We start from the raw sequence: 25,535 nt of genomic DNA on the forward strand, positions 1-25,535 counted from the left end.
ATTCTCCCTTTAGGGTGCTGATGGTGTCCGGGGACTCAAGGGATCCAAAGGTGAAAAGGTAAATCAGACTGCAGTTAATTCTTTTCCCTTTTTTCACTGTGACATCTTCTGTCTCCTTCACTGCAGTGTGCTTTATCTTGCAGCAGTGGGTTTATTTTTGCCTTTCCCTAAGGGCATACAAAGCCAAATTGCTAAATCAGTGACCTCCATGGTTATTTACGCTGGTACAGACTGAAAATAAAACTTTCAGTTGTTAAAATGGGTTTGAATCCTCTTCACACCAGTTGAAGTAACTTCTCTCTAAGGTGCCCTTAGGTAGAGAATTAGACATTCCCTCTCTTGTTGGTAGATAACTAGAGTGGATACTGAGAAACTCGTGCATGATAAAAATAGTTGATGACAATACAGTTAATTTATCTGTTTTGATAGAGCCATGAGATAGATTTGTATTTTTTATGTACTTAGTATATACTTATGTACTTAGTGCAATGGCTTTCTAGGTTCAAGGTACTTTTGTTCCAAATCGATGGACAACCCCAGTCAGATACATGTATATGAATGTGAAGAAAGCTCTTATGTTCATACCATTAATTTTATGTGTAGAGCTCTTATTAGAGCAAACACCAGCTACTGTGAACTATACTGAGTACTGATGGTCTGCAGTGGCTGAAACTGCAGCCAGTGTTGGTTTAAATTCATACTTCCCTCAGCATTCAAAATAAGAGACAGATCGCAAACCTGGCCACACAGGCAAATTCAGCCTTGTGGATCTGGTGGCTAATGTATATATTTATAGATATTTCTCAAGCAGAAGAGTCAGTCTTGCCAAAAAGTCTTGATTTCAACACTTGTCTCAGATGCCAAGAGCTGCTGGATATTTTTGAGCCTTCCTAAACCACAGTTTGTCTACTCTGCATGCTCATTCTGGAGCTGCTTATTAAATTTAACCTGAAAAGGAGTGTGTTTAATACCTGTGGAGACTGGACAGTTCAAAACCCCGGATTTTTCTGGTGTCTTGTTGAGTGATTAATATCCAACTTGGGTAAAATACAAGACTTGCATATAAATATGCTTAAGATATGTGTGTGTGTATGTATACATCTGTTTGTATCAGGGAGTGCCGATTAGCATAATATCCACAATACTTCTGTGTTCCTAAAAATTCATCTCACAGTTGCAGTAAGACAGTGAACTCTACTAAATACCTTGAAAGGTCACACGAAGATAAATCATAGTTTGTCCTCTTAGTGCTTTAAGGGGGTGTTACACAGGGCTTTTTTAACTGAAATTATTCAGATGCCATTACGTGGGGGAAAGCACTGCAAGAGACCAAAATAAATAAACCTATCATTCAGGAAAGCCTCTGTAGATCTGAGATGGTCCCAGGGATATCAGAGGAGGCCTTTCTTTGTACAGACCAGTAAATGTAACTAGAACTCTTTAGCTATTTTATTTTTTGTTAACAGCAGAAGAGGAAATAGAGCATTTAGCTCTCTCCTCCTACATGGAATAAAATCAAGCTCTTGTAGATCTCAGTAGCTGGAACCTCACTGTGAAAGCTGAAGAAGCGTTTCAGTTCATTTGGCAGCCATTTGGTCAGTAGTTGGCACGTGCTCAGTCCTTGCTGATATGTTGCAAAGTGTTCTCCTGTAATTATTACTGTCCATGGCCATAACTGAGCAACTGTTACAACTGAAGCTTTTTTGATGTATTCTGCACTCTGCCTTTTTCACCTCTTTCTAAATTTTAAGAAAGGGCACCTTAAAATTTTAAGTTAAGCAATAGAAGATGACCACATAAAGCTTTGTTTCACCATCTCAAAAGCATGGCACACCTGCTTTGAGAATGGTCTTTAGCAAATTCCTTTTGACAGAATCACACAAACACATTCTATTAAGAATCTGTATTTGCTTGTTTGGTTGCTTGTGGGTTTTGTTTTTGGTTTTGTTTTTTTTAATTTTGATGTCTCCCTACCTATTTTTAACGGTTTAGCACTGGCAGATCTATTTCTATCACCCTTTTTAGGGTTATATGTTGCATGCAGTATGACAACTTCCAAACAAATTCAAAGGGGCTTTAGCCTTGCAGTCCATCTCAGTTGCTGATCAGGGAGAAAAAGCTTTCGTGGGCCCAGGAATGCAAAACACAGAATTCTTTTTTTAAAGTGAGGATGCAATACAAAGCCTTATTGTTTTTTTTTCAGTAGTATGGAGTACATTATCACTCTTTCTTGGCTTTACTGACAGTCCAAATATTACTCAGATTCTAAGTCAGCAGTATTACTTCAGCATACAAAAAACCTAATGTTATCATAGTAGAACGTTTTACTATGTGTTTATTCATGACAAAGACCTTTACTGCCAGGTTATAACTAACCATCAGATGAAAACTGAGTCAATAATCTTCGTTGTCTGAATATTGGAACAGTAGTTTTATGATGAGTTAGTCTAAGAAAGAGAGAACCAAAAGCTGGTCCTTTTATGCTGGAGCAAGACATAAACAACTCCACTGAACACATGGGAGATTTCTGTTTGTATCTGAACTAACTTATACAAGTGTAAATGAAACTCATCTGAGTATTATCTGCTTGTACTTCAGCATGGAGGACATATTAAATTGCTTGGAGTAAAGTCTCTGCCAGAATTTGTAGGCAGTAAATAAGTAATTCTTACTAGGAATAACATTAATGTGCACCTGTTTTGCCACTGTATATGGATTCAGTCTTAATGTCCATTTTTTTCCTACATCCTTTCAACCACTTTAGCCTATGAGAGTATTCAGGGCTGAGTATTGCTGGACATCAAACAGGTGACAGAGATGTCTACGTATTTTAAGTTATGAACATTATTACGTTGGAGTTTTTTTGTCAATTTATTAAGATGTCACAACTAGTCAACTTTTTGATTTCCTTTCATGATTTTATTAAGACATTAGTTTAAAAGAAAAAGGGAAGTTCTGCTATCAAAAAGAATAACACCGATTTGCCACCAATTTTTGTTTAATTGAATGGATGACCATATTAAAAAGAGTGATAATCAAAACCAACTTAGGAGTTAAGAAAGGACTTAACAAGGTAAATCATATTAAAATAGAAAATTTACATTGTTTCTGTATTTAAATAGATTTTTCAAGAGCTGTTATTAAGAACTTTCAGACTAAAAAGTCATTTTGTATAGTGCACTGATATATTTTCTATAAGATAGTAATAGTAAAATTTTCTCGTGTCTGAAGTTCTCGCTTTATGCACGTTATTTTAATCTGTAGTGAACATGTTTTCTTATTCTTTTTGCAGAAAAAAAATTCCTCTTATTACTAAAAGTCTTTAAATGAATTTCTACCTTTTTTAGGGTGAAGATGGTTTTCCAGGATTTAAAGGCGACATGGGTCTTAAAGGTGACCGGGTAAGCATTTACTCATAGCCCATATGTTCTTAAAAGTTTAAGTGTTATTATTTTGAAAGGATTACTAAAGTGAAAAAATGTATTTTAACAAAAAATAAAATAAAGGCTAGTAGCTCTAATTATTTTTATTCCCCGTGCGTGCACAAATTTAAGGCAGAGATATGGTTCTTGTGAATCAACAATGGCAAGGTTATAAAGAGGAAGTGAATGTCAGTCTCAAATATCCTTTTCACTAAGCTTCTTCCTAGGGAAACTCCTTTTCCAGATTCCAAGATCTCCAGTATTTGCCTGAGGACAATTTATCTATCTAGGATAAAGATATTTCTATTTCAACCCAGCATCTTGCAAATCTCTGCCAAAATGTTTATTTAGCCCAATAATTGATTACATCCTTTCATAGGAAGTGTTGTGGAGGTTTTAAAAAACTCCTTAGACACTCCTGGCCTGTATCTGTTGTCTGTATACATAAATAACTGTGAATATGGTATCCACATAAGTACAAGACAGGTTTCTTTCTGTGGACTGACAGAGTGCCTTCACAAGAATTTAGGAAAGGAAAAATAAGATTACACAGTTTTCAAATGCAACTGTCTTCAGGCAAGACAACTAGGCTCTTACACTTGTGAAAGTAATATTCGGCATCTAATCTGTATGTATTTTGTATTTACATTTATATCATGAACATTAGTAGTATTTTCCTAATAGGAAATTAGACAGGGCTTTGAGCAACCTGATCTAGTTGAAGATGTCCTTGTGCATTGCAGGAAGAACAGATGACCTTTAAAGGTTCCTTGCAACCCAAACTATTCTATGATTCTAATCTCTATTTAGATTAACTGAAAAGTTACTTTCGATAGTTGTAGGTAATCTGTCTAATATATGGACAAAGGCAATTGTTCCATATTTATAAGGTAATCTATTTTAGGGAGAAATTGGTCAGCCAGGTCCACGAGGAGAAGATGGTCCAGAAGGTCCAAAAGGTCGAGCAGGTCCATCTGGGGATCCAGGTGCTGCTGGTCCAGCTGGGGAAAAGGTCAGTAGCCAGAAATCAACATAAACATGTCATTGCCTCATAACCTAGGTGGAACCCATAATCTTCATCACTGAAAAAAGAAGTCTCCATATCTGCAGAATCTTTAGCTACCTAGTAGTTTTTATGAGACACTACTACAATAGACCACTGGAGTTCACATTTGAACAAGCATTGGGAATCATTATTTTGGAAGTAAACAAAAGGGCATTATAATACTTCACCAGTATGTAAGGCAACTGCATTCTTATCCCAAATTACATACAGTGCATGCCAGCTGGGGAAAACACAATGCAAAGAAAATAGCCGGGCACAAAAGAGAATAAAGGTGCTGCTGGAGAGTGAGTTAATATTGAGGCATTTTATGGCAAATTGTGATTTGAAGATTGTTTTAAACAGAAGAAATATCCTGAATAAAAAATCTGAAGTAGTGTTGGTAAAAGGGAAATGGACTGTTAAAATGGAGGACTGACAAAAAAGGATGGTGGCATGAAATACAAGACAGAACAAGCACAGAGACAAGTACAGATCTCTGTAGAATCCTGACCTCAACAAAAGCCACTTGAGTTTGATACAGAGGATGGAAAGGAGGCTGAGGAATGGGGGGATGGGCACTATATTTCACTGCACGGCAGCACCACAAGGGAAAGGTGATTTCAGCACTGATAATTTGAATATCAGGGAGAGAATGATAATATAAAATAAAATTAAACAAAAAATTATGGTTCAGAAATGGATGTACTACATTTCACCAAAGTGAAAAGATGCTGATTTCATTTTTTTTATGAAATATGGAATTAATTCTAGTTCTGTCTTGAAAAGCATGGGACAAAAGAGGCATTTTATATTTCATTCTCAGTTTCACTGTCTCTGAAGTAGGAACAGTTAGTATTTTCCAGCAACATTCCATCTCACATGATAATTAATTATTCTATCTTTATCTATATACACTCTTTGAAAGTATACACTGAAATCTTAAAAAGGTAATAAGGTTCACAGCTAAGAGTTTTTTCAGGAAGAAAAAGATGTGTTCTACAAACTTGGGAACAAACTCTCTTCTCATCAAAAGCCACTATATTTTGCAACTACATCATTAGTAGAACTTCAGAAAGATGTTAGGGTTGTATTTGAGCATAATGTCATTCATAAACTCTTGGAAAAGTATATATTCAAAAGTATAAATTCAAAATATATATTTAAAAACTCAGTTCACTCATTACAAAAAAATAGATTTACTTAACTATTGGAAATTATTTATTAATTAATGTTTTCTACAATTTTGCAAGATCCCTCACCAGCTAGGTCATTGAATTGATTCATTAGGTCACAAATCAAAGAACACAGAAAAAAAGAAACTCAGAATTATTCTCTCACATGAATGCAAGCTGAGTTCACACCAGAAGGCCGGTGTACTGTGTTTTAAGTAAGTCAACAAAACAATCCAGGATAATAAGAGTCATATTGTCTTGAGCCACAATATATTTCTGTTCTCCAGAAAGAACTATATGTTTCATGACAATGGGTTTTTTCTGTATTCCTGACTAACAAAAATGTAAGAATATTTGGAATCCTGTAGAAATTGATAATTTTGTTATGAAATATGCCGAATAATTAATTCTGGACTTCTAGGAAATAGTCCATTTTTTTCAAATCTTTATAAGCTAAGGAAAAAAAAACCAACCACCTCACAATAAAGTAAACCAGATCAAAATAAACCAAACCTTTTTTTTTTCTTAATAGTTGGTAATTTCCAAATATGAATTTGAGTTATTTTTAATTCTTCATATTCAGATTACTCAGTATTAATATAGGTTCATATTTTCCAGCATTTTTTCTTCACTGTGACATATCTGGGACTCTAACAGTCTCACAAGTCCAGAATTTGAAACTCTAAATATCGGAAGACATTTGAAAAAAACTGTTGGTGTTGCTAGCACCATTAGCTGGCCTTGGAATTTGAGACCTACAGTTTTTCCTTTTCTACAAATATTTCTATCTTATCTTGCCCATTAGAATTCAGACATGTTCTGTGGATATTCTATGGATATTTGGCCAGAATAGAGTGGGTCAGAGAGGAATTCTGTGGTGTTGGTCCTGTGATATTTATTTTAGTTGAAAAACTAAAATAATCTTTGAGAGCTCTTAGACCTCCTCACAATATTAGGAAAGTCTGTAAAACCACTTATACATGTCCTGTTCTGTAAATACTATGAAGTATTTAATGCAAAGGTACTGCTCTTGTAATGGAAGTCATTAAATTACCGGAGTAGTTTCTTGTTCACTGTGTTCAACAGATTCCATGATAAGAAAACTATTTTCCAAGTAGGTCTAAGGCTGAATCTGCTTGGTTAAGGAAATCCCAAGTAGGGTACAAAAAAATGGGGAACAGATCAGAAAAGAGGTTATAATTAAAAAAACCCATCTGTATCCACACTCAAAAGCGATGCAACTGGGCTTGCTTAATCATAAAATCAGGGATAAAACTTTCATTGAATTTGACAAGAGTTTGATGACTGTCATTCCACAAAACATTTAAATCACTGCAATGCAAGCAGCTTGTTTCAGTGGGGCACAAAACTGGCAGCATTATAATTATTTTCATAATGTAAAAAGTGTTCTTTTACAATGTCTCACCAGACACATGCAAGAATATGATAATATATGTGTTTTTTCATGTGTTGCATTTTTTTATCAACAGACATTTTTTAGCAAATTTCCTTCCCCATACAGGTCTCTCCTTCCTATTTTTCATTACCAAAGGTTACTGCGAGTACCTTATGATACTTTATAGTCATATCTTTTCTATTGAGATCTTCTCCAAAACGTGATAGTCTGGAAAATAGACAAATTCTTCCCCAGAGTTCCCATCTTTCAAAGTCTGAGACTGCTTTCCCTTGCCTTTGAAAGTGGCAAACCATCACTCATTCTCTAGAGCTCTAAAGAGACCAACTCAGTGGAGTAGGTACTGTGTTTTTTTTTCTGAGAATGGTTGATGTCAGTGTTGATCAGTCCTTTCTGAACATAACAAGCTTTTAATATTTGTTGACAAATCTATTGTCAGCAAATGGTCATTGGGGTGTGATTTATCATAGTCTCAGTTTGGAACTATTCAAGGAAAACACTGATTCTTTGTATGCCTATTCATGGAAAGTCAGCCATCATACAGTATAAGCTAAAAAGAATTTCTTCTCACTTAAACCTATTAACAGCCTGATTTCTTAAAGAATATTAATTGTTTAGTGACATCAGCCCCACAACAATGCACAGCACTTCATGAGGTAAAAAAGAAAACACTGAGGCATTGGTTTCTCTGGATTCATTCACTGGAGGGGTTTTTTTATTTAAGTTTGGGGAACTGAGTTCACTGGTGATTAATTGTAAAAATGAGAAATTGATTTAATTGAAGATTATATTCCATGGAGTATCATCACTCCATGTTGTGAAAAAATTATTTTGTATAGAAGTTGGCTGAACCACTAAGGAGGATAAATTAAAATTTAACACTGCCTTCTTACTGCAGGGTAAGCTTGGTGTACCTGGATTGCCAGGATATCCAGGAAGACAAGGTCCAAAGGTGAGCTGTAAATGAGCTGTATATTGTGTGCTTTGATATTAGTTATTTTATTTGTTTGCAGTAGAAGGCTGTGGACTTCAAAGAAAGGGCCATTTTTCTCATTTTCTTTCTTGACAGTCATATTTTGAAGTAAAATTTTTAATTACATGGGAATCCCTAAGTTAGGCTCTTTATGGAGCACTGTGTTTCCTCTTCTTAAGTAGGCTGCCTTCAACCCATGTTCTCATGCTCTTGTGACTTGTGTTTTTGTGTAAGCATCAGAAACTAGCATGCAGTAAACAACTAGAAAATTAAGGAATTGCTGATATGCTCAAAAGAGAATAAGTGCTATATTGACCACAAAATGGATGCTGATAGTGATGGGAATTTTCAGTGTGGTACAAGGATTCCATTTGTGTCATTACTGCTTTTTCCATAGAATAAGCCATTTTTCTTTGAAATATAATTTACTATTTTCATCAGGTTTTCCTTTATCTCCTTTTAAGACAAATGTGACAAAACCCATGCCTACCTCTATCTTTCAGCCCTCTTTTACATTTGGATTGCAATAGAAAACCATGCTGGGAGCTTCTGGTTTAAGTGAAGGGTTTTATTTTTAAAACATTTTTATGAAATATATTTCTATCAAGGTCATACTAACACAACTTTAGGAAATGAGCATGCTAAATTAATTGTAAGCTCTCTTTTCTGAGATTAGCAAGAAATAAGAAATGAAATAAAAGCATAGTTCTACAGACATTTCCTTGTGTAGAGGAGACCATTAGGGAGACATTGCACCTCCAGACTGTGTCAAATAAGTCAAATCAGAGTTCTTACATTATTCCGTTCTAATAACAAAAATTATATAACATTTCAAATAAAAGTTGATTGATTCTTTTTGCAACAAAGACTTGGTCAAGAATTTCCTTGTGATAAATTTTTATCACATTAAAATTGAAAATAGCTCTCAAGCTGTGTTCACTGTTCACTCTTCTAATTTGTTGCTTAAATTTCCAAGAAAGAATAATGACAGCTACAAAACATAACTCACTGGAGACTTCTTTGGAAACTTGTTCACAGTCCAATTCAAATTAACACAAGAGAGTGAGAAAAAAAGCAGCACAGAAGTACATTAGCTGTGCAAAGCAAATAGGAAATCTTGTCCCAGTATTGTCGAGAAGGTTCGCACCATTCTTTTTGCTGATACTTACTTGCATTTCATGATTTTTCCTCTGAGAATTGTTCTTAAAGTACTGCCATTTGCTGATAATTTTCACTATGCTTTTTTTTTTTTTCTCCAATCCAGTCCCTCTTGATTAGCACAATTGCCAAAGTACTGTACATATTTGCAACCAAGTCGTGCCTATTAATGTGCCATCATTCGAGTCTGGTTTTTTACTGGCCTTTTAACTTTAGAGAACATGCTTGGGCTTCACAGACTAGAATTTTCACTTTTATTCATGTATGAAGTTATAACTGGTGAAGAACTGAAAGGCAAGAAAGAGAACAAAAAGAAAAGGGAAGGAAAAGAAAAGGAAAGTAAAGGCAAAAAGATTTTACTTTTCTCCCACCAGTCAATATCAGTCAGGGTATCTTTAGAATCTGTGTTTGTGAAGTTGTACTCTCCCTAAGTCTTTTATGGACAATTGGAATTATTGTGTGAAACAAGTTTCATTAGAGGAAAGACATAAGTAAGAACAAGAGAAAAAAAAAATGAAAAAATAATTCTAACATTTCAAAGAAGAGCACCAAGAAATTATATTTTAAGTTTTGTTATATGCATTTTATTTGTCGCTAAAATACTAACAGCGAGCTCCACAGACAGAGGTGCATTATCACAGCAGGGAGTCTGGCCAGTAAGTTTTAATGGCTGATGAAACCAAACACTCACTTGATTTTCATCTCCAGTCAGTTAAAAGTGTATTTTATCATGTCTATCACCTCTTTGACCTGAAGTCCCTTATGACAAATTAAGACCTTGGCAGGTAAAAGGTCTGCTGCCCCACTGAACCTGTTTACCAGAAATAAATAAGAAAATAGTACTGTTCAGACTAGGCTAGGCACTTAGCAGAAGGAAAGGGGAAAAAAAAAAAGAGGAAGGAGGAATAAAGCTGGGAGCAGTTTCACGTCAGATACTCTCACAAATTCTGCTTATGCATAAATTGTATGTATCAGTTAAACAAAACTGTCCAGTGGTGAGTTTATAATTAATAAAGCATCTGAAGTAATTAATTTACAGCTCAGTGAATAGATAATGTGGCAAAACCCTACAATTTTTTAAATTAAGTTATTTTTTTAAAGAATTATTATACTATGACGCAACAAGGCCTTGTTTGTTTGTCTGCGTTATGATACAGTTATTTCTAGTGAGATGTTACTAATTATTTCTTCTCTACTTTAAAAAATTGTGCAGATTTAATAGATCTTTTGTTATCTAATAAGATGAAAAATAATGTCCCTTCTATATATTGATTTATTTTTTTTCTAACGCATTCTGGACTTGAAGCATTATGGTGAGTTTATTTACAGCTTTCATGAGTGCCATCAAACTTGCAAGTTTGACATGTACAATGTACATGATTTTGCAGCTGTGCTTTATGTGTGAATTAAATGTTAGCTCTACTACTGTTTTGCTGTTGATATCCTCTGATATTTGCACTGCTTTCGTACACAGGGCTCAACTGGTTTCCCAGGATTTCCAGGTGCCAATGGAGAGAAAGGTGCAAGGGTATGATAATTCATTCTTGCATGAGAATTAACTTTTGAAACTCCATGCCATGGGAAATCCCCAAAACCCAAGGATACAAGCTACTGTCTAAAGAACTATAAAACAAGGCTTTTGTTTTAGGTCCACTTGAGGTGGACCTTTATGTAAAACAGGACATACTGAGACACTATTTTAATACTTTAAAATAATCTAAATATACAAGAAGGTGGATGCTTTCTGCTGCATATGCTGCCATAATCATTTGATTTTAAAAAGAGAAGGGAAGTCACCTTTGCTGATGGGGTTTTTTTGGACAGTATAGCTGAGTGAGTTGGCAAGAACTATTTTCCTGTATCCCACGAATTATCCTGCTACCATGCAATTTACCCTCAAGGAAATTCGACTTGTATTTCATAAGTATTCTGATTTGCCACATGGTAGGGTTTTTTTTATAGGCTTAACTTTAAAAAAGCAAAATATACCAGACAAGATGAAGAATATGTACTATTACATATATTAAAAAAACGTAAAATTACATCTTTTCCTTCTTTGTTTGTTGGAAGCAGGTGAGGGAAAATCTGTTATGTATGTTCTTCAAACTATAACAATTAAAAATGGATTAGAAAAAAGGTCACTGTGCTGTTGCCTCTAAAGCTCAGTTGCACATAGCAGAACATGTTAGAAAGATGATGAACTTATTAAGAGACGAATCAGAATTCATAGGTGATAGCAACCGAAGCTGAAGTAGCATATCATTATTCTTAGGAATCCATTTTAATTTTTGTCGCAAAATAAAGCAGAAATTCATTCTTTTAAGATTAAATATATGAAATCCAATTGCACTTGCACTGCTTATGTATGGTTTAAATTGTTCTTGTGTTATTTTATTGCAGATGAAAATATGTTGTCATGTACAAGCACAAGCAATAAAACAATGCTCATTTCATCCTTTCTGGGAAAAATGACACATGACTGCTAATACAGATACCAAGTTTAAAAAACAAGCAAAATTATGATAACAACTAACAGCAGACTTAAAATTATGAAAATCTAATTATATTGATCTGTTATCAGGCCTTCATAAAGCTTTCAGTTCACATAATGATACCATCAAACTCCTTATGTACTCAAGCATTAGGCTGATCATCAATAAGACCATAACTGCTGGTTGTGTAATGAGAATCAGATATGGTTAATCTTGCCTGAAGGGTTATCACTGTGTTTTGTGCTACCACACATACAGGTACTAGGAAAGACAGTCCTTGTCCCTGAGATCACAAGATGTGTAGCATTTCAAAAACAACACATAATTTTTATTTTGATAAGTGAAATAAAAACAACAGGGGAAAAAAAACAACTGTCAAGGAAACAAGTGTGTGCATTTAATTGGTTTCTGGTAAAGGCAAGTTTTATGCTAAAACATCTCTGCTGATTTTTTGTTGCTCTTTTGTTTACCTCAGAGATTAGAAAGTACCAGTCATCAAGTTCCTTTTTCTACCTGAAGAATACTCTCTTGAATTTTAAGATTCTCTGTGTTACAATGCACAGCAATTTTAATGCAGAGCCTAAAGAAAAAATTCTGTTGAGTATGATCAGGAGATACATTAAAGCAAAAAATTAAGGGCTAGTATTCAGATAAGTTCTGTATTTCTGTGCAAGTGCACGTAATTTTGGTAGCTATTACAGTCCTCATTTCTGTTCTAAATGAAGAGGCTTACCTTTCTTTTCTCTATTAATCTGTGGAGCTGTCCATGGGAACCTGGGAACTTTGTCTTCAAGGCTGTTATTCCATTGGAAATGAAACCAAGTCCTTTAGACTACTGCAGAGGGACTGTGCTTGCTGTGTGCCATCTTCACTACTACTTTAATGTAGTTTAAAGTCTTCTAATGTGTCTGAGAGAATCTGAGGCAAATTCAGCACATTTAGCCACAAGTCCCAGTGAACTCAGAAAGATAATCAATTTTATCAAGGACCATGATTCTGTAAATTGAAATGCAAACCAGATAGTGAAAGATAAAATAATTTTTAAACTTATGGGAGTTGCACTCTGCCTCCACTTCAGTAAAAAAACTTTATCTCACAAGTAGAGTGTCTGCTAAGATGATTTCTGTCAACTTTTCTTTCTAGGGATTACATGGCAAACCAGGCCCCAGAGGACAGCGAGGACCAACAGTATGTTCTTTTGATTTGCAGTTTAGCAGCTTTCCTATATAAATTACCTTCATTATACTGTGAAGATTTAATTTTATTTGATTATAGTATCCAATACGTATCAAGTGCATCTGTGTTAAATTGACAGGGTCCAAGAGGCTCAAGAGGTCCCAGAGGTCCCACTGGTAAACCAGGTCCAAAGGTAATGGTCCAGCACACTGTATAGATTGGCTACAGACAGATTTTTTAAAATAAATCTAAATCTTTGAACATATTGTCTCTCCTTTCCAGGGTACTTCAGGAAATGATGGTCCTCCTGGCCCACCAGGTGAAAGGGTATGTAATGTTCAGAGTAATCCTGATGATTCTTTTCACAAAGTTATGAATGGAGTGGCTGAAGTTTGCTGAAAGCTTCCTCCATCATTTTTGTACATGTAGGACACAGAGAATACATACACATTTTGTGTCATATCCATGCACTTTATATATATCTGCGTGAGTTACAGGTGTACTCACCAGATTATGCTCTTCAGAATTCCCCACTTACTGCAGCTTACTGCCTGTTTTTTGGATTTGCAAACACTCAAGCCACTTCCAGAAGATTCTTTGTTGAAGCATCTGGTTTTTTTGTTCTGATCAGCTAAGAATTCCCTTCAACCTACTTTCTGCATGCTTCAGAAAACCTATTGTTCTCTCAAAACAAAATTTTCTGCTTGCTATTATCTTATCAATCAATACACAAATCTAGTATACAGTCAGCTCATTGCACAGCACTATATATAGAAAAACAATATTAATAAATCAGATTTTTGTAATAGCAGCACTTGAAAACCAGCTCAGTTTCAGTAGATGAGTTTCCTGCCAAAGTATTTTTGCAAAGCTTAACAAACTTTTCTTTTGTGGTTATATTTCATTAAACTCTTAACCTTTTCCATACAGGGAACCTATAGATCTTTTCCCAGTGCCCACTCCCAGGTCCCAGTGTTCTCTTCAAAAGAGAACATTGAGCATTTTCCCCAACTCCATACTGTCACTTTTTTTTTCACATTAAGTAGGATGGTGGATGCAAAGAATTTGGCTTAGTGTAAGAAAGGAAGCATGGGTTATATTGCACTGAGGAAGATCAGAGACAGACTACAGAAGGTGAATAGCAGATCCTTCTGAAAGAGGAGTTTGCTGACAGCTCCAACAGGTTCTGAGGAAGAAAAGTTGTGGGGGCACCGAAAACAATGAGCAGACCAATCCAAGATGAAGGATCCCTGGAGAAAAATTGATAAGAGCAAAGAGATGAAGAATCATAGAGCACCACATCTCATATCACTTGTGTAATACAAGTGTGAGGTATCTTATTTGATTCCCAATAGGGGTGAATGTCAACCAAAAAATAAAACTGTCATTTCTACTCCTCTGAGACTATTTCAGGTACCAGACATGTAAACAATAAATAATCTATCCCATGTAGCTGCTGTTAAAATGAAATTTTAAGACAGAAAAGAAAATGCAATTTTGATAGCATGCTGTTAGTGTTCTAATGCTTTTTCTCACATAATCCATCAGCCCATGAGTGGCTTGAGACCTGCAAGCCAAATCACGAATGAGAAATAAAATGCAAGGTTTTTCTTTTAAAGGCCTCAAGATGTGAGAACAGTGGAAATTTATGAGAAAGAAGGTGCAGTTAACTGTAAAATTTGAGTTGTGCTCCTGTAACCCACTTTTGGAGAGTGACCAATTTAATTCATATATTTTGTACAGTAGTTGAGTCAATTTTATTAGTTTTCCTCTACAGAACTCTTACTTTTTTTTTTTTTTGAAACATTAGGTTTTATGTTATATCCAAAAGCAAATGAGGAAAATTCATCTGTTACATCTGTTTTTGAAGAAAAAAACATTAATGAGTAGTGCAGTAAGATCACAAAAATTTCTCCCTTTGCCTAGCACTTCTTAGTTGACTCAGATTTAGTATTTCAGTATTATAAAAGTCTGACCTGGAATAAGATTCATTTAAGGGCAAATTCTCCCAAGGTGGGCACAAGGGATCCTCTCCCACAGCTACATTTGCACACTGCTTTGCCTAATACAGGAGGCAGCTGTGCTCTGGAACTGATCCTGGGCTCTAAGGAATGAGGCTTATGGACCTTGGAAAACAGAGCTTTATCAGAGGAACAGATAGTGTAATTTGGGAGATGTGGTGGCCTTCTTCAAGTCTTTCGTATCAAATCAACATTTCTAACATATTTTGGTAGCTGATACCATAGCAAAACCACACATCATATACCAGGTAGAATACAATGAAGACTTGCTCTATAAGACTAGAGTACCTGTCTCTGCAGGTTTTTGCAAGGGTTTTTTCTTTAAAAAGCATCAAGATGTTAGAACAGTTGAGTAGAACTTTATTTATTTGGTTGCCTTTTTTCCAGGGACCACAAGGGCCTCAGGGACCTGTTGGATTCCCTGGACCAAAGGGACCTCCAGTAAGTATCTCTTTAATTAAGTATGTGCAACAACAGGAATGTTAATTTCCATGCAGTGTCCCTGAAGAGACTATTTAAAAATTTATATAAGGGATGGTTTTTGTATAAATTACAAATATGCTTGTTGAGCTCTGAGGCTAAGAACTCACATATTCAAAATGATCATTGGTGCAGCTCATAAGACATTCGGCATAATACCCCAAACTGCAAACCTTCTAGTGTCCTGATCCAGCGTCCAGCTGACACACCGAGTTAAGGCAAAATACTACTTCACTGGTGTATGTTTTCTTTTAACAATTGATTCTTTGAGGACAGAATGAAGAGGAAGGAGACATTCATTAATAGCAGAAATGTGTAGAAGTAATAGCACATTTGAGCTGCTGCCTGAACTAGCTTTACTGCTCCTCTGGTGTGCTTCTGCTCATGTGAAGTACAAAAGCATCCAACCACCTGTGGTTTTTTTCACCCATGCATTTGGTACTTTTATTTCCAATGCCAAATCTGAAATTTCATCAAGCACTCCTGTAATGCTTAGTTTTGTCCTAACTGAGTCATTAACCAAAGAAAAATGGAAGGAAAGTATAGGGTTTTTCCATGATTTCTGAATTTACATTCTGACCACGTTTATATTTGTCAACAGTCACTCTCTAAGCAGTTGTTAACACACATCAAGGCAGACACAAGGAAAAAATCTTATTAAAATCCCAGTAAATATTATTAAAATCCTAGTTGTCTGATATAGCAGCAGTTAAGCTTTGCCAAAGACTAGTCCAGGAAAGAAAAAAAAAAAAAGAGAGCAGAGATTCTTACAGCTAATTGCACACTTTTTTCCAGAAATGTTTTATGTATTTTACAATTTCAGGGGCCACCTGGAAAAGATGGCTTGCCTGGACACCCAGGACAGCGGGGTGAGACTGTAAGTAAACGTGTTAGTGTTGTAAACCCTGAAAGGTCATGATTATGTAATCAAAACTAAAGAAATAGAGCCAACAGGGAAAAGGGAAAGAGGCTGGCACTAAGAGGTTATATATCTGGACTTGTGGTTAGAAGGTTAAGCATGAGAAAGCTTTATTTTTTTCCATGGTACAAGTGTGAGGTTATTCTTTGCTATGCCCAGTTAGTAGCATCACAATGAGATAAAATAGTAGAAGTAAAAGAGATCAATACCTAGATCTCAATTTTAATTAAGATTTTTGAGACAATTACTATACAGTTCTTTTCTCACTGAATGCCATGTATCATAAATAATAGCATAATAAAAAGTCTTACTATTGGTAAGCATCTAGAAAACTGAAAAGCCAAGACCTTTGGAAAGTAGGATCAAGGATGACTTAACCTATTAAAAAAAAACCCTTACATTTTGAAACTATATTCCATGTAATTCTCCTAAGAATCACAATGAATAAATTCTGGCATCAAAATGGAGAAAAAAAAAAAACAAACCACAAAACATGTAATAGTTTTAATGGAATTATTTTTAATAACACTCTATTTTTGTAGCACCAAAACCTTACTCATGTTCCACTGTAGTAAAATAAAATTCTTTCTTGGAGAGAAAGCCATAAATGAATTTAGAGAGGAATTTTCTCAGCATGTAGAATGTATTTTAGGTTCCAGCGTCACTGGAAATCTGTTAGTGACTGGTGAGTCACTTCCACTGCTGGAAGGAGGAGCACAGAGCTTGGAGTACCACATCATTCTGAAAATCTCTGTTTTCTTCTGCTAGTACTGTAGCACTGTGACATAGCAGTGCTTTGCAATGATAGTGGCTTTTTTTTTGTGTGAGAGAAACATTAGTGACAACTTTGTTCTTTTGCAGCTTTTCATTAGCACTGTTTTCTGCCCTGTGTATTTGTATACTTGGACCAAAATGTTCAACATTCCTTGTCTTTCCTTATAATAGGCTTACAGAGGAAGCTTTGACTGTGTAAAGGAAGGGACATGTGAATGGTTCCATCTGAAGCAATTCTGATTTTCTGTCATTAGAACAAAGGGATACTTTTGTCTTTTTTTTTTTTTTTTTTTTTTTTTTTTTTTTTTTTTTTTTTTTTTTTTTTTTTTTTTTTTTTTTTTTTTTTTTTTTTTTTTTTTTTTTTTTTTTTTTTTTTTTTTTTTTTTTTTTTTTTTTTTTTTTTTTTTAAGTATAGATTATTTCATAGGTCTCAGAGAGAATNCACAGGTGAGCAGAGTAGGAAGGAGACATGGGCTGTTAAACAGGGAAAACTGCACAGAACCCTAATGTGATACAGCAGTGAACTCTCCTAACACACTTCCGGTATTTGAAAGAAATAATGTAGCATATTTCAAAGATGCATTAAACAGTGCTATTGTAAAGTGAGGTTGTCATTCAGTTTATTGACTGATTTTGGCCTGAAGTCTGGAACCACTGATTAGAAAATGAAAATTCTGTAAAATTTGCCAGTGTTCTAAAAAACTGTCTCTAACCCATTTCTTTTCTATTCTCCTCTTCCCGGTTTTTGTCATCACATCAATTTCTCATTAGCTTCATTCTTTTTGTAGCACTCATGCTGCCTTTTTTACCATTTCTATATAACCTTCATCTTCCTGGATCTTTATTTCTTTTCATTTTCTTTCTGTCTAACCTCTGCTTTATCTTTAATGCCCCTCCAACTTAATTCACCATCTGTGTCTTTCTTTAAAAACCATTTTTAAGTCTGGCTTTGTGATTCGTAATGTATATACATAAAAATGTATTTTCAACTGTCTTTTAGCTGCATCACTTATGCATTCAAACTCACCTAATCAAGTTCACCTCGAGGGATCTGTAAAACTGACAGGAATTTTTACAGCTATATCACCTCAGAGAGACTGGAACTGAGAAATACAAGAGAGACTAATAATTTCATTTCTAAGTGTACACAGGAAAATAGGATTTCTCATTTTTATTTCCAGAAGAGAAGGAATTTCTCCTTTTCAGCACAGACATGAATTTTGCTCTTCTATATTTTGTCCAAGGTAACATAATTTTCTATAATTATTTCACAGGGTTTTCAAGGAAAAACTGGTCCTCCTGGTCCTGGTGGCGTTGTTGGCCCTCAGGTACACAATTTAATTTCATAGTTAATTCCATAAGACCCAAGTTTAATAGTTATATTATGGCTAAGGCAGTGTCTTTTGTTGTATTAGAAGGACCATATCGATGGTTATATTAACTTTTTCAAAAAATATGCATAATAATATTAGAAAGGTATACTTAGTACTCATCAGTGAGTCCACAAAATATGAAAATGTTTGGGTTACCTTTCCACTTCCTTTTTTTTTGTGTGTGTGTATGTTTTTGTTTGTGTGTTTTTTTCATGTGATTATGAATTTAGTGATTTCCAGAAGTCAAGAAGGCAGATTATCATGAAACATTTTAGAAAGACTTTTTTGTCAGAGGACAATTTTCAGTCACTTTTAGCTTGTGGAGAGATTATCAAAATTTCATTTGATCTAATCTTAGTAATTTGCAACTAAATCAAGCATTTGGATTGCATGAGCTGTTTTTAGGTAATTCCCTCAGTGAAACTTTTCTGCTAGTGAATCTGAAGAGAGATCTTTCAACACTCCTCCCTTAAAATTCATATTATTCAGAAAAACAACAGCACAGAAGTGTTTCAAGACAAGAATAGTACATGGATTTCTCTCCCGTGTCCTTTTTGTAACCTTCTCCCAAACACGCTGTGTTTTAAAGCTTCAGTGCTTAAGGAACAAGGTCAGGATTTCACCTTTGGAAGCTGTACAGACATGTCTGCAGGCAAAATGCAATGCAAGATTTATTTTATAGGACAAAGATATTTTGTAAGTCAGCTTTGCCTGGAGGGAAGGTGAGGAATGTGTGCTAACCAATGGTAACACTGCTTTGTAACAGATACTCCTACCAGCTGGATATTAATAATCTGCTCCTCTCCACTTCCTCCCACGCCCCCCAAGACATTAAATACCTTCAGGTGACTAAAGTTTTACTATTTTGCTTAGGGTCCTACTGGTGAGACCGGACCAATTGGTGAAAGAGGTCATCCAGGCCCTCCTGGTCCCCCGGGTGAACAGGGCCTCCCAGGGGCTGCAGGAAAAGAAGGTGCTAAGGTATGATGTGGCTTTGGGGGAACAAATTGGAAGGGACAGATAAACTTCTGACAGTGTGACATTTCAAATCATCACATATGCATGTAGAATAAAATCTGAACATACAGCATAAAATCATGATTGGCACATTTCACCCAGAACGATTTGAAAGACTATGTCTCCTTCCATTGAAATAATGAGAATTCTCTTGAGCCAATAATTAATATTTTTGTAATAAAAACTAAAAAAAATATTTTGCACATACTGCACATTCAATAATGAAATACTTAGTAATGACATGTTCACACCAAGGTGGAAAATTGCCCGTTGGCATTTAAAGTTGGATGTGTAGTAGTGACTAAAAGTCAGAATTTCACTGACTAAACTTAACTCCTTGCTTACTTTTTGGCTACTGTTAAGGAACAAAAAAAATATTGCTTATCTAGTTACTGTGTAATTCTATTCAGTCTTTGATTATAAATGGGTATCTTAAATTTTTACTGACTGTATCTTTAAACTTGTTTTTATGACTTTTCATGTTTTTCACTATTTGTATTCTATAACTAGTACTGTATTTTATCAAAGTTTGCTATAAATTTTACCATAGACTATTGTACTGATAATCTTCAAAGAATTAGCAGGTGAATGGGTGGAGGCACAATCTTTTTTTTTTTTTTTTACTATAACTGCGGAATGGTATTTAATTTTCATCACTCATTTAACAACTAATATGAGCATTTTAAATATGGAGGGGTTTTTTAATCAAAATGTGTTTCCCAGGGTGATCCAGGCCCTCAAGGCATTCCTGGGAAGGATGGACCAGCAGGTCTTCGTGGTTTCCCTGGAGAGAGAGGTCTTCCAGGTGCTCAGGTATAATATAAGCACTAGAGCAATTGACATGATATTTCTAAATGCAAGAAACAAAATATTAACTATTTTATTTCATTCAATCTTCTACTGTTCTTAAAAATGAATGTAATGGGAAAACAGACATCAAGCATCCAACGTTAAGTATCCTTGACTATATAAGAAAAAAAGGAATTTATTCAGGTTTTTGTCTTTGAATTTTTACATTTTTCCTGTTACATGTGTTGCAAAAGTAAGTCTTGAACATTCTAGTTTAGTAGACAAGCTTTTTTTTTTCTTTACATTTTTTAGGGTCCAGCTGGTCTGAAAGGAGGGGAAGGCCCACAGGGTCCACCTGGCCCAATGGTAAGTACACATAATAATTTTTTGGAAATATGGACATCATTACCTAGTAACCTTTTTTCCTGTCTACATGCTGTGATGTTTTCATTAATGCAGTCTGTAAAACAGCAGACAGATCAACCTTCTACTCAGTATCCATACTAATAAGCATTCAAAGAATGTGAAGGTTGAGAGTATCTAAAGCCGCCTGCTACCAGTAGGTAGTTTTACTTGCTGCTCAATACTTGCCACTTAGTTGCCAAATTAGTTTTGGGATGAGAGAAGTTTTCCATTCCGGAAAAATCTATGGCTAGTGAATGGCGGACTCCTGCTGTTTGTGGTGGGTTCACTTTGGCTGGATGCCAGGTGCCCATCAAACTGCTCTATCATTCCCTTCCTCAGCTGGGCAGAAGACAAAATACACTGAAAGGCTTGTGAATCAAGATCAGGACAGGGAGATCACTCACCAGCTACCACCATGGGTAAAACAGATTTAACTTGGGGAAAATGAGTTTAATTTATTTTCAATCAAGTCAGAGTAGGATAGATAATGCGAAATAAAAACTAAACCTTAGAACACCTTCTCCCCACCCCTCTTTTCTTCCCAGGCTGAACTTAACTCCTCATTTTTGCTTCATTCTGCCCCCAAGCAGTGCAGGGAGATGGGAAATGGGGGTTGCTGTCAGTTGATCACACACTGTCCTCTGACACTCTTTCCTCCTCGTGGGAAGGACTCCACACACTCTTCCTCTTCTCTAGTGTGGGGTCCCTCCCATGGGAGACAGTTCTCCATGAACTTCTCCAGCATGAGTCCTTCCCCTGGGCTGCAGTTCTTCATGAACTGCTCCACCATGTGCCCCTTCCACGGGGTTCAGTCCTTCAAGAACAGGTGGCTACAGCGTGGGTCACCTGTGTGGTCACAAGTCCTCCCAGCAAACCTGCTCTGGCATGGACTCCTCTCTCCCTGGTCCACAGGTCCTGCCAGAACCCTGCTTCAGCCTGGGCTTTCCATGGGGTCACTGCCTCCTTCTGGCCTCCACCTGCTCTGGTGTGGGTCTCCTCCATGGGCTGTGGGGGCACAGCTGCCTCGCCACAGTCCGTACCACAGGCTGCAGGGGAACCTCTGCTCCCGTCACTGGAGCACCTACTTCCCCTCCTTCTGCATGACCTCACTGTCTGCAGAGGTGTTTCTCTCACATATCTTCCTTCACTCCTCTCCCCAGCTGCAGTTTCTATTCTACATTTTCTCCCCTGCTTCTTACATACATCATCCCAGAGGCACTACCACCATCACTGATGGACTCGGTGGCCAGCAGCTGCTCCATCCTGGAGCCAGCTGGCATTGCCTCTGTCGCACACAGGCGAAGTGTCTGGCATCTTCTCACAGAAGTCACCCCTGCAACACCCTGCTACCAAAACCTTGCCACACAAACCCAATACTCCTGTATTCCCTTTGTACAACTGAGCAAAATTATTTCATACAGCAACTTCCTCTCAATATTTTAAGATCAACAGTAGAATATGCTTAAAGTTACCTATTCTCTGTTGTCATTTTTAATGCAAGGAAGTTCTTCAAGGACACACTGGTATTCAAAACATGGTACAGTTATTCCCAAATGTAAAATGTGTCGATTTTGACTGTTGACAACTTATTTATTTCATTTAGTGCAATTGAAGTAAAGGAAAAAAAATCAATCAGAGTAGCTATTCTTGTTAGACAAAAAAAATAATGGGGGAGCTGAAATTCTGTGTATTTCAACAATGAAACTCTATTATGTTCCAGGAATTCATATTGAGATTAGAAAGCACTAGACAAGGATAAAAAAAACCCTCAAAGAGTATCAGTAGTGCAAGTAATATGTTGTACTTGAATTCTTAAAATTAATTATTGAATTCTTAAAGCCTTTTAGCATCTGTTCTTAAAAACAAGAACTTGAATTTGTGATTCAGTTTGTAACACTGTGAAGTACATATATATTCCCAAAAGGCATCAAAAAAAGGTAGCTGGGAATGGAGTGAAACAGAATAGAAGCTGGTAGGGAGAGTCAAAAGGGATATCATCGTACTCATCTGAAGAACCTGAAATGTTAAAAGAAAAGGTGAATCAAAATCAAGAAAGCACAGACCAGAATAATCTCTTCAATGTAAAGGTCATAGCTTGATTCCTTTTTAGAGGAGCCCCTAAGGCTGGACTCAACTCTCAAGCAGATAGTTAGTTCAGGTGCAATGAACCAGAACTCTTCTGAGCATGCACAAACCAGACAGCACAAACATACCTGACATTTAACACACCCCACTTTGCCAGACAGGATGTCCACACAGCAGCAGTGCCACTCCTGTCATAGTTCCTCATAAAGACAGATCATGTCGTGAGGCAAAAGCACATACCTTATTTAGTGATAGTTGTCCGTATTCTGAAATATGTGGGTTTGAATTTAAATTCAGATGATCCATGTTTCTCTAGTTCTTATAGGGTGTATATAAGTTAGTGTTTTAGTTGAAAACACCAGGGCCTTTTTGAGGAGGATGTCTCAATTATCCCCCTTTACTATCTTTTGGTTCACATTATGGAGCTCTCTCAGAGCTCATGAATAGTACTAAATTGATAGAGAAAATCCAGGAATTCTCATTAATGTTCCCCAGCTAATGGGAGTTCACTGCCAGACTAGAATTATTGTGAAGTATAGTCCAGGAACACACAGAGTATGGGTGTCAGGAGCACACTACCAAGGGCTTCAGTTTAGAAATCCATTCCTGTTGGGGCCACACTTTCTACTAAGGTGAACAGTCACAGAAAGAAACACTTAGGAGGCTAAGAAATTTTTGCATATAGTTTTTCCAATATTTAAGGAATAAATGTAGTGGTAGCAAGAGTGGAAAGAGACTTTCAGGGGCACTTTAATTTTTTTTTTAGTGCTTTGAGTTTATTGTAGTGCAAGCAGGCCACTTGAGGTACAAAAAAGCACCAAGTCACCCTGAAAGTACTTCAGGAGTCCTCAGTGGGATTTTTTTATCTATTTCATCTTTAATTACTAACTTGTTATCTTCAAAGTTTTTCAGTGAAAAAAAGTTGTAGAGGTGCCCTTTATACTGGGTTTCTCTGTATCTTGAAGGACCAGAATTAAACCACAATAGCTTGCTTTTTTTTAACAGTAGGTCGTAGCAGACAATGAGCATCAAATAATCCTAAAATATTTTCCCATCTATTTTTAGTCCACAGCGGGTACACCCAGAAGTGTAATTATAGTGGAGTCTTCATTTGCCATTTATAATAGGAAAAGAATTCATGCCACTGGATGACTTTCCTCCGATTCCCTGCCAATACCAATTGCTTCCAACTAGCATATATAGTCAATTATAAGCTTTATTTGGCTAGCACATACATCTGCAAGCATACCAAACAAATGACTGCTCCAAATACTGTGTGTGCCAATTACTGTGTTTAGAGGGATTTGGACAAAAGAAAGAGATGCATGAATGCACTTCAGAGCAAGGGGGATTCTCTTTTGGTGTGGTGAGGGGTTCATGGTTGGGGGGTTTTTGGAGGGTTTTTTGTGGAGGGTTTGTGGATGTTTTTGTTGTTGAGGTTTTTTTGTTGTTGTGGGGGTTTTGTTTGAGGTTTTTTAACAGCTCTCTTTTATCTGCTATCTTTGTCTTCTGTTTGTTTTCTTCCCTTCTCATACTACTGTGTGGGATGCTGAATGCTGATGAGAGAAAGCTCTTTGGAATGTCAAGCAGTCATTTTTCATTTGCTCATTTAGGAATAGGATGCTCAAATTAGACTCAGAATAAGCCAGCTGTAGGCTACCCAATTATTGGTACTGAGCTATCTAGAGATATCTTCATCTCTCTGATAACATTTTGCAGTCATGGGGACCCTCACTTGTTGAGAATTTTGTTAACCATCAGTAAAAAGTATTGCCACTGCTATGTAATGTATATGATAGCTGTAATTACATATTTTGTCACAGAAAGTGAGATAAAACCAAGATTGATAATGAGTTTATAGTCCATATAAGGGTATTGCATGACAAAACATGACACTTCCATTCTGTAGAGAAGTTTTTTAAAAGAAAACACAGATTAATAGAAAGGTCCCAGGATGTGAATACCACTGCAAGGCCACAGGTTAACAAATTGTGTCATAATATAAGGAGATTGTTTCATAGTGGGACAGAGTGATCAAAAAATATAACAAACATAGAAAGGGAGAACAGATTTAAGAAGCTGCCTAAATGCTTTTCTGACTTGCGACTATGATTTAATGTGTTCTGCTCTGATCAGAGGCCATTCTCACAGAGAAAGGAGAGGTTCCTTGAAAGCAGAAGGTTTAATCCCTGTTCATACTCAGGTGAAATGAAAAGATAAATGTGAAAAGTTGGCTGAGTAAAAAGAGCTACTAGAAATTATGGCTACTGTTAGTGTCTGCTGTCTGACATAAGAAAGATCTGTGAGTTATTTGGGTATTATTCCTCTCTATTCTTGCATTCTACTGATGAGATGACCTAAAACTGTTTAGTTTATGAGAGCTGACAAGATCAGAGACCATGGTAGAATGGCTGCAGGGTGGTGACTTTTTCTTGTTGAATTCACTGAAGCTTTAGGAACTAAAATAACAGAAATGGGACTGAAACTTAGCCATTCACCCAGACTTGAAAAACCCCAACACCTGGAAAGATAAAGTCATCTATGATTCCCATACAAATACTTTATTTGAACACTCACACAAATTTAATCTTACTGAGATAATTTGCAAAAATATTTTGAGAAATCATTCAGTATTCTTTCTGCCACAGTTATCTGGAGGGAAAAGCACCTTATTATGAAATTAGTACTAGTTATGCTAATGAGTTCAGTCCAGAAAAGTACGTCATGAGTAAAAGCAAAAAGTAGGGCCCTCATAGGTGAAAGCATCTTAAAATTCCAATGTCCAAGGGCCAACAAATTTGACCTTGCTTAGACATGAAA

General features: G+C 36.1%; 1 protein-coding gene across 4 annotated transcripts in view; it reads left to right on the top strand.

Moving 5' to 3' along the window:
- The window catches only part of COL11A1 (collagen type XI alpha 1 chain), a 130,155-nt gene that overhangs the window by 67,080 nt on the left and 37,540 nt on the right, over positions 1–25,535 (top strand). For all 4 annotated transcript variants that reach the window (XM_027892365.1, XM_027892367.1, XM_027892366.1 and 1 more), the window contains 14 exons: positions 14–58; positions 3,348–3,401; positions 4,327–4,434; positions 7,952–8,005; positions 10,659–10,712; positions 12,820–12,864; positions 12,992–13,045; positions 13,135–13,179; positions 15,261–15,314; positions 16,177–16,230; positions 18,321–18,374; positions 19,293–19,400; positions 20,160–20,249; positions 20,538–20,591. In XM_027892365.1, the coding sequence (XP_027748166.1) occupies positions 14–58; positions 3,348–3,401; positions 4,327–4,434; positions 7,952–8,005; positions 10,659–10,712; positions 12,820–12,864; positions 12,992–13,045; positions 13,135–13,179; positions 15,261–15,314; positions 16,177–16,230; positions 18,321–18,374; positions 19,293–19,400; positions 20,160–20,249; positions 20,538–20,591 (873 nt within the window). The remainder of the gene's footprint in view (positions 1–13; positions 59–3,347; positions 3,402–4,326; positions 4,435–7,951; positions 8,006–10,658; positions 10,713–12,819; positions 12,865–12,991; positions 13,046–13,134; positions 13,180–15,260; positions 15,315–16,176; positions 16,231–18,320; positions 18,375–19,292; positions 19,401–20,159; positions 20,250–20,537; positions 20,592–25,535) is intronic.

This window comes from Empidonax traillii, unplaced genomic scaffold, assembly GCF_003031625.1.
Source record: "Empidonax traillii isolate 1590-97213 ecotype Southwest subspecies unplaced genomic scaffold, ASM303162v1 scaffold347:size1123457, whole genome shotgun sequence".
Taxonomy (NCBI): domain Eukaryota; kingdom Metazoa; phylum Chordata; class Aves; order Passeriformes; family Tyrannidae; genus Empidonax; species Empidonax traillii.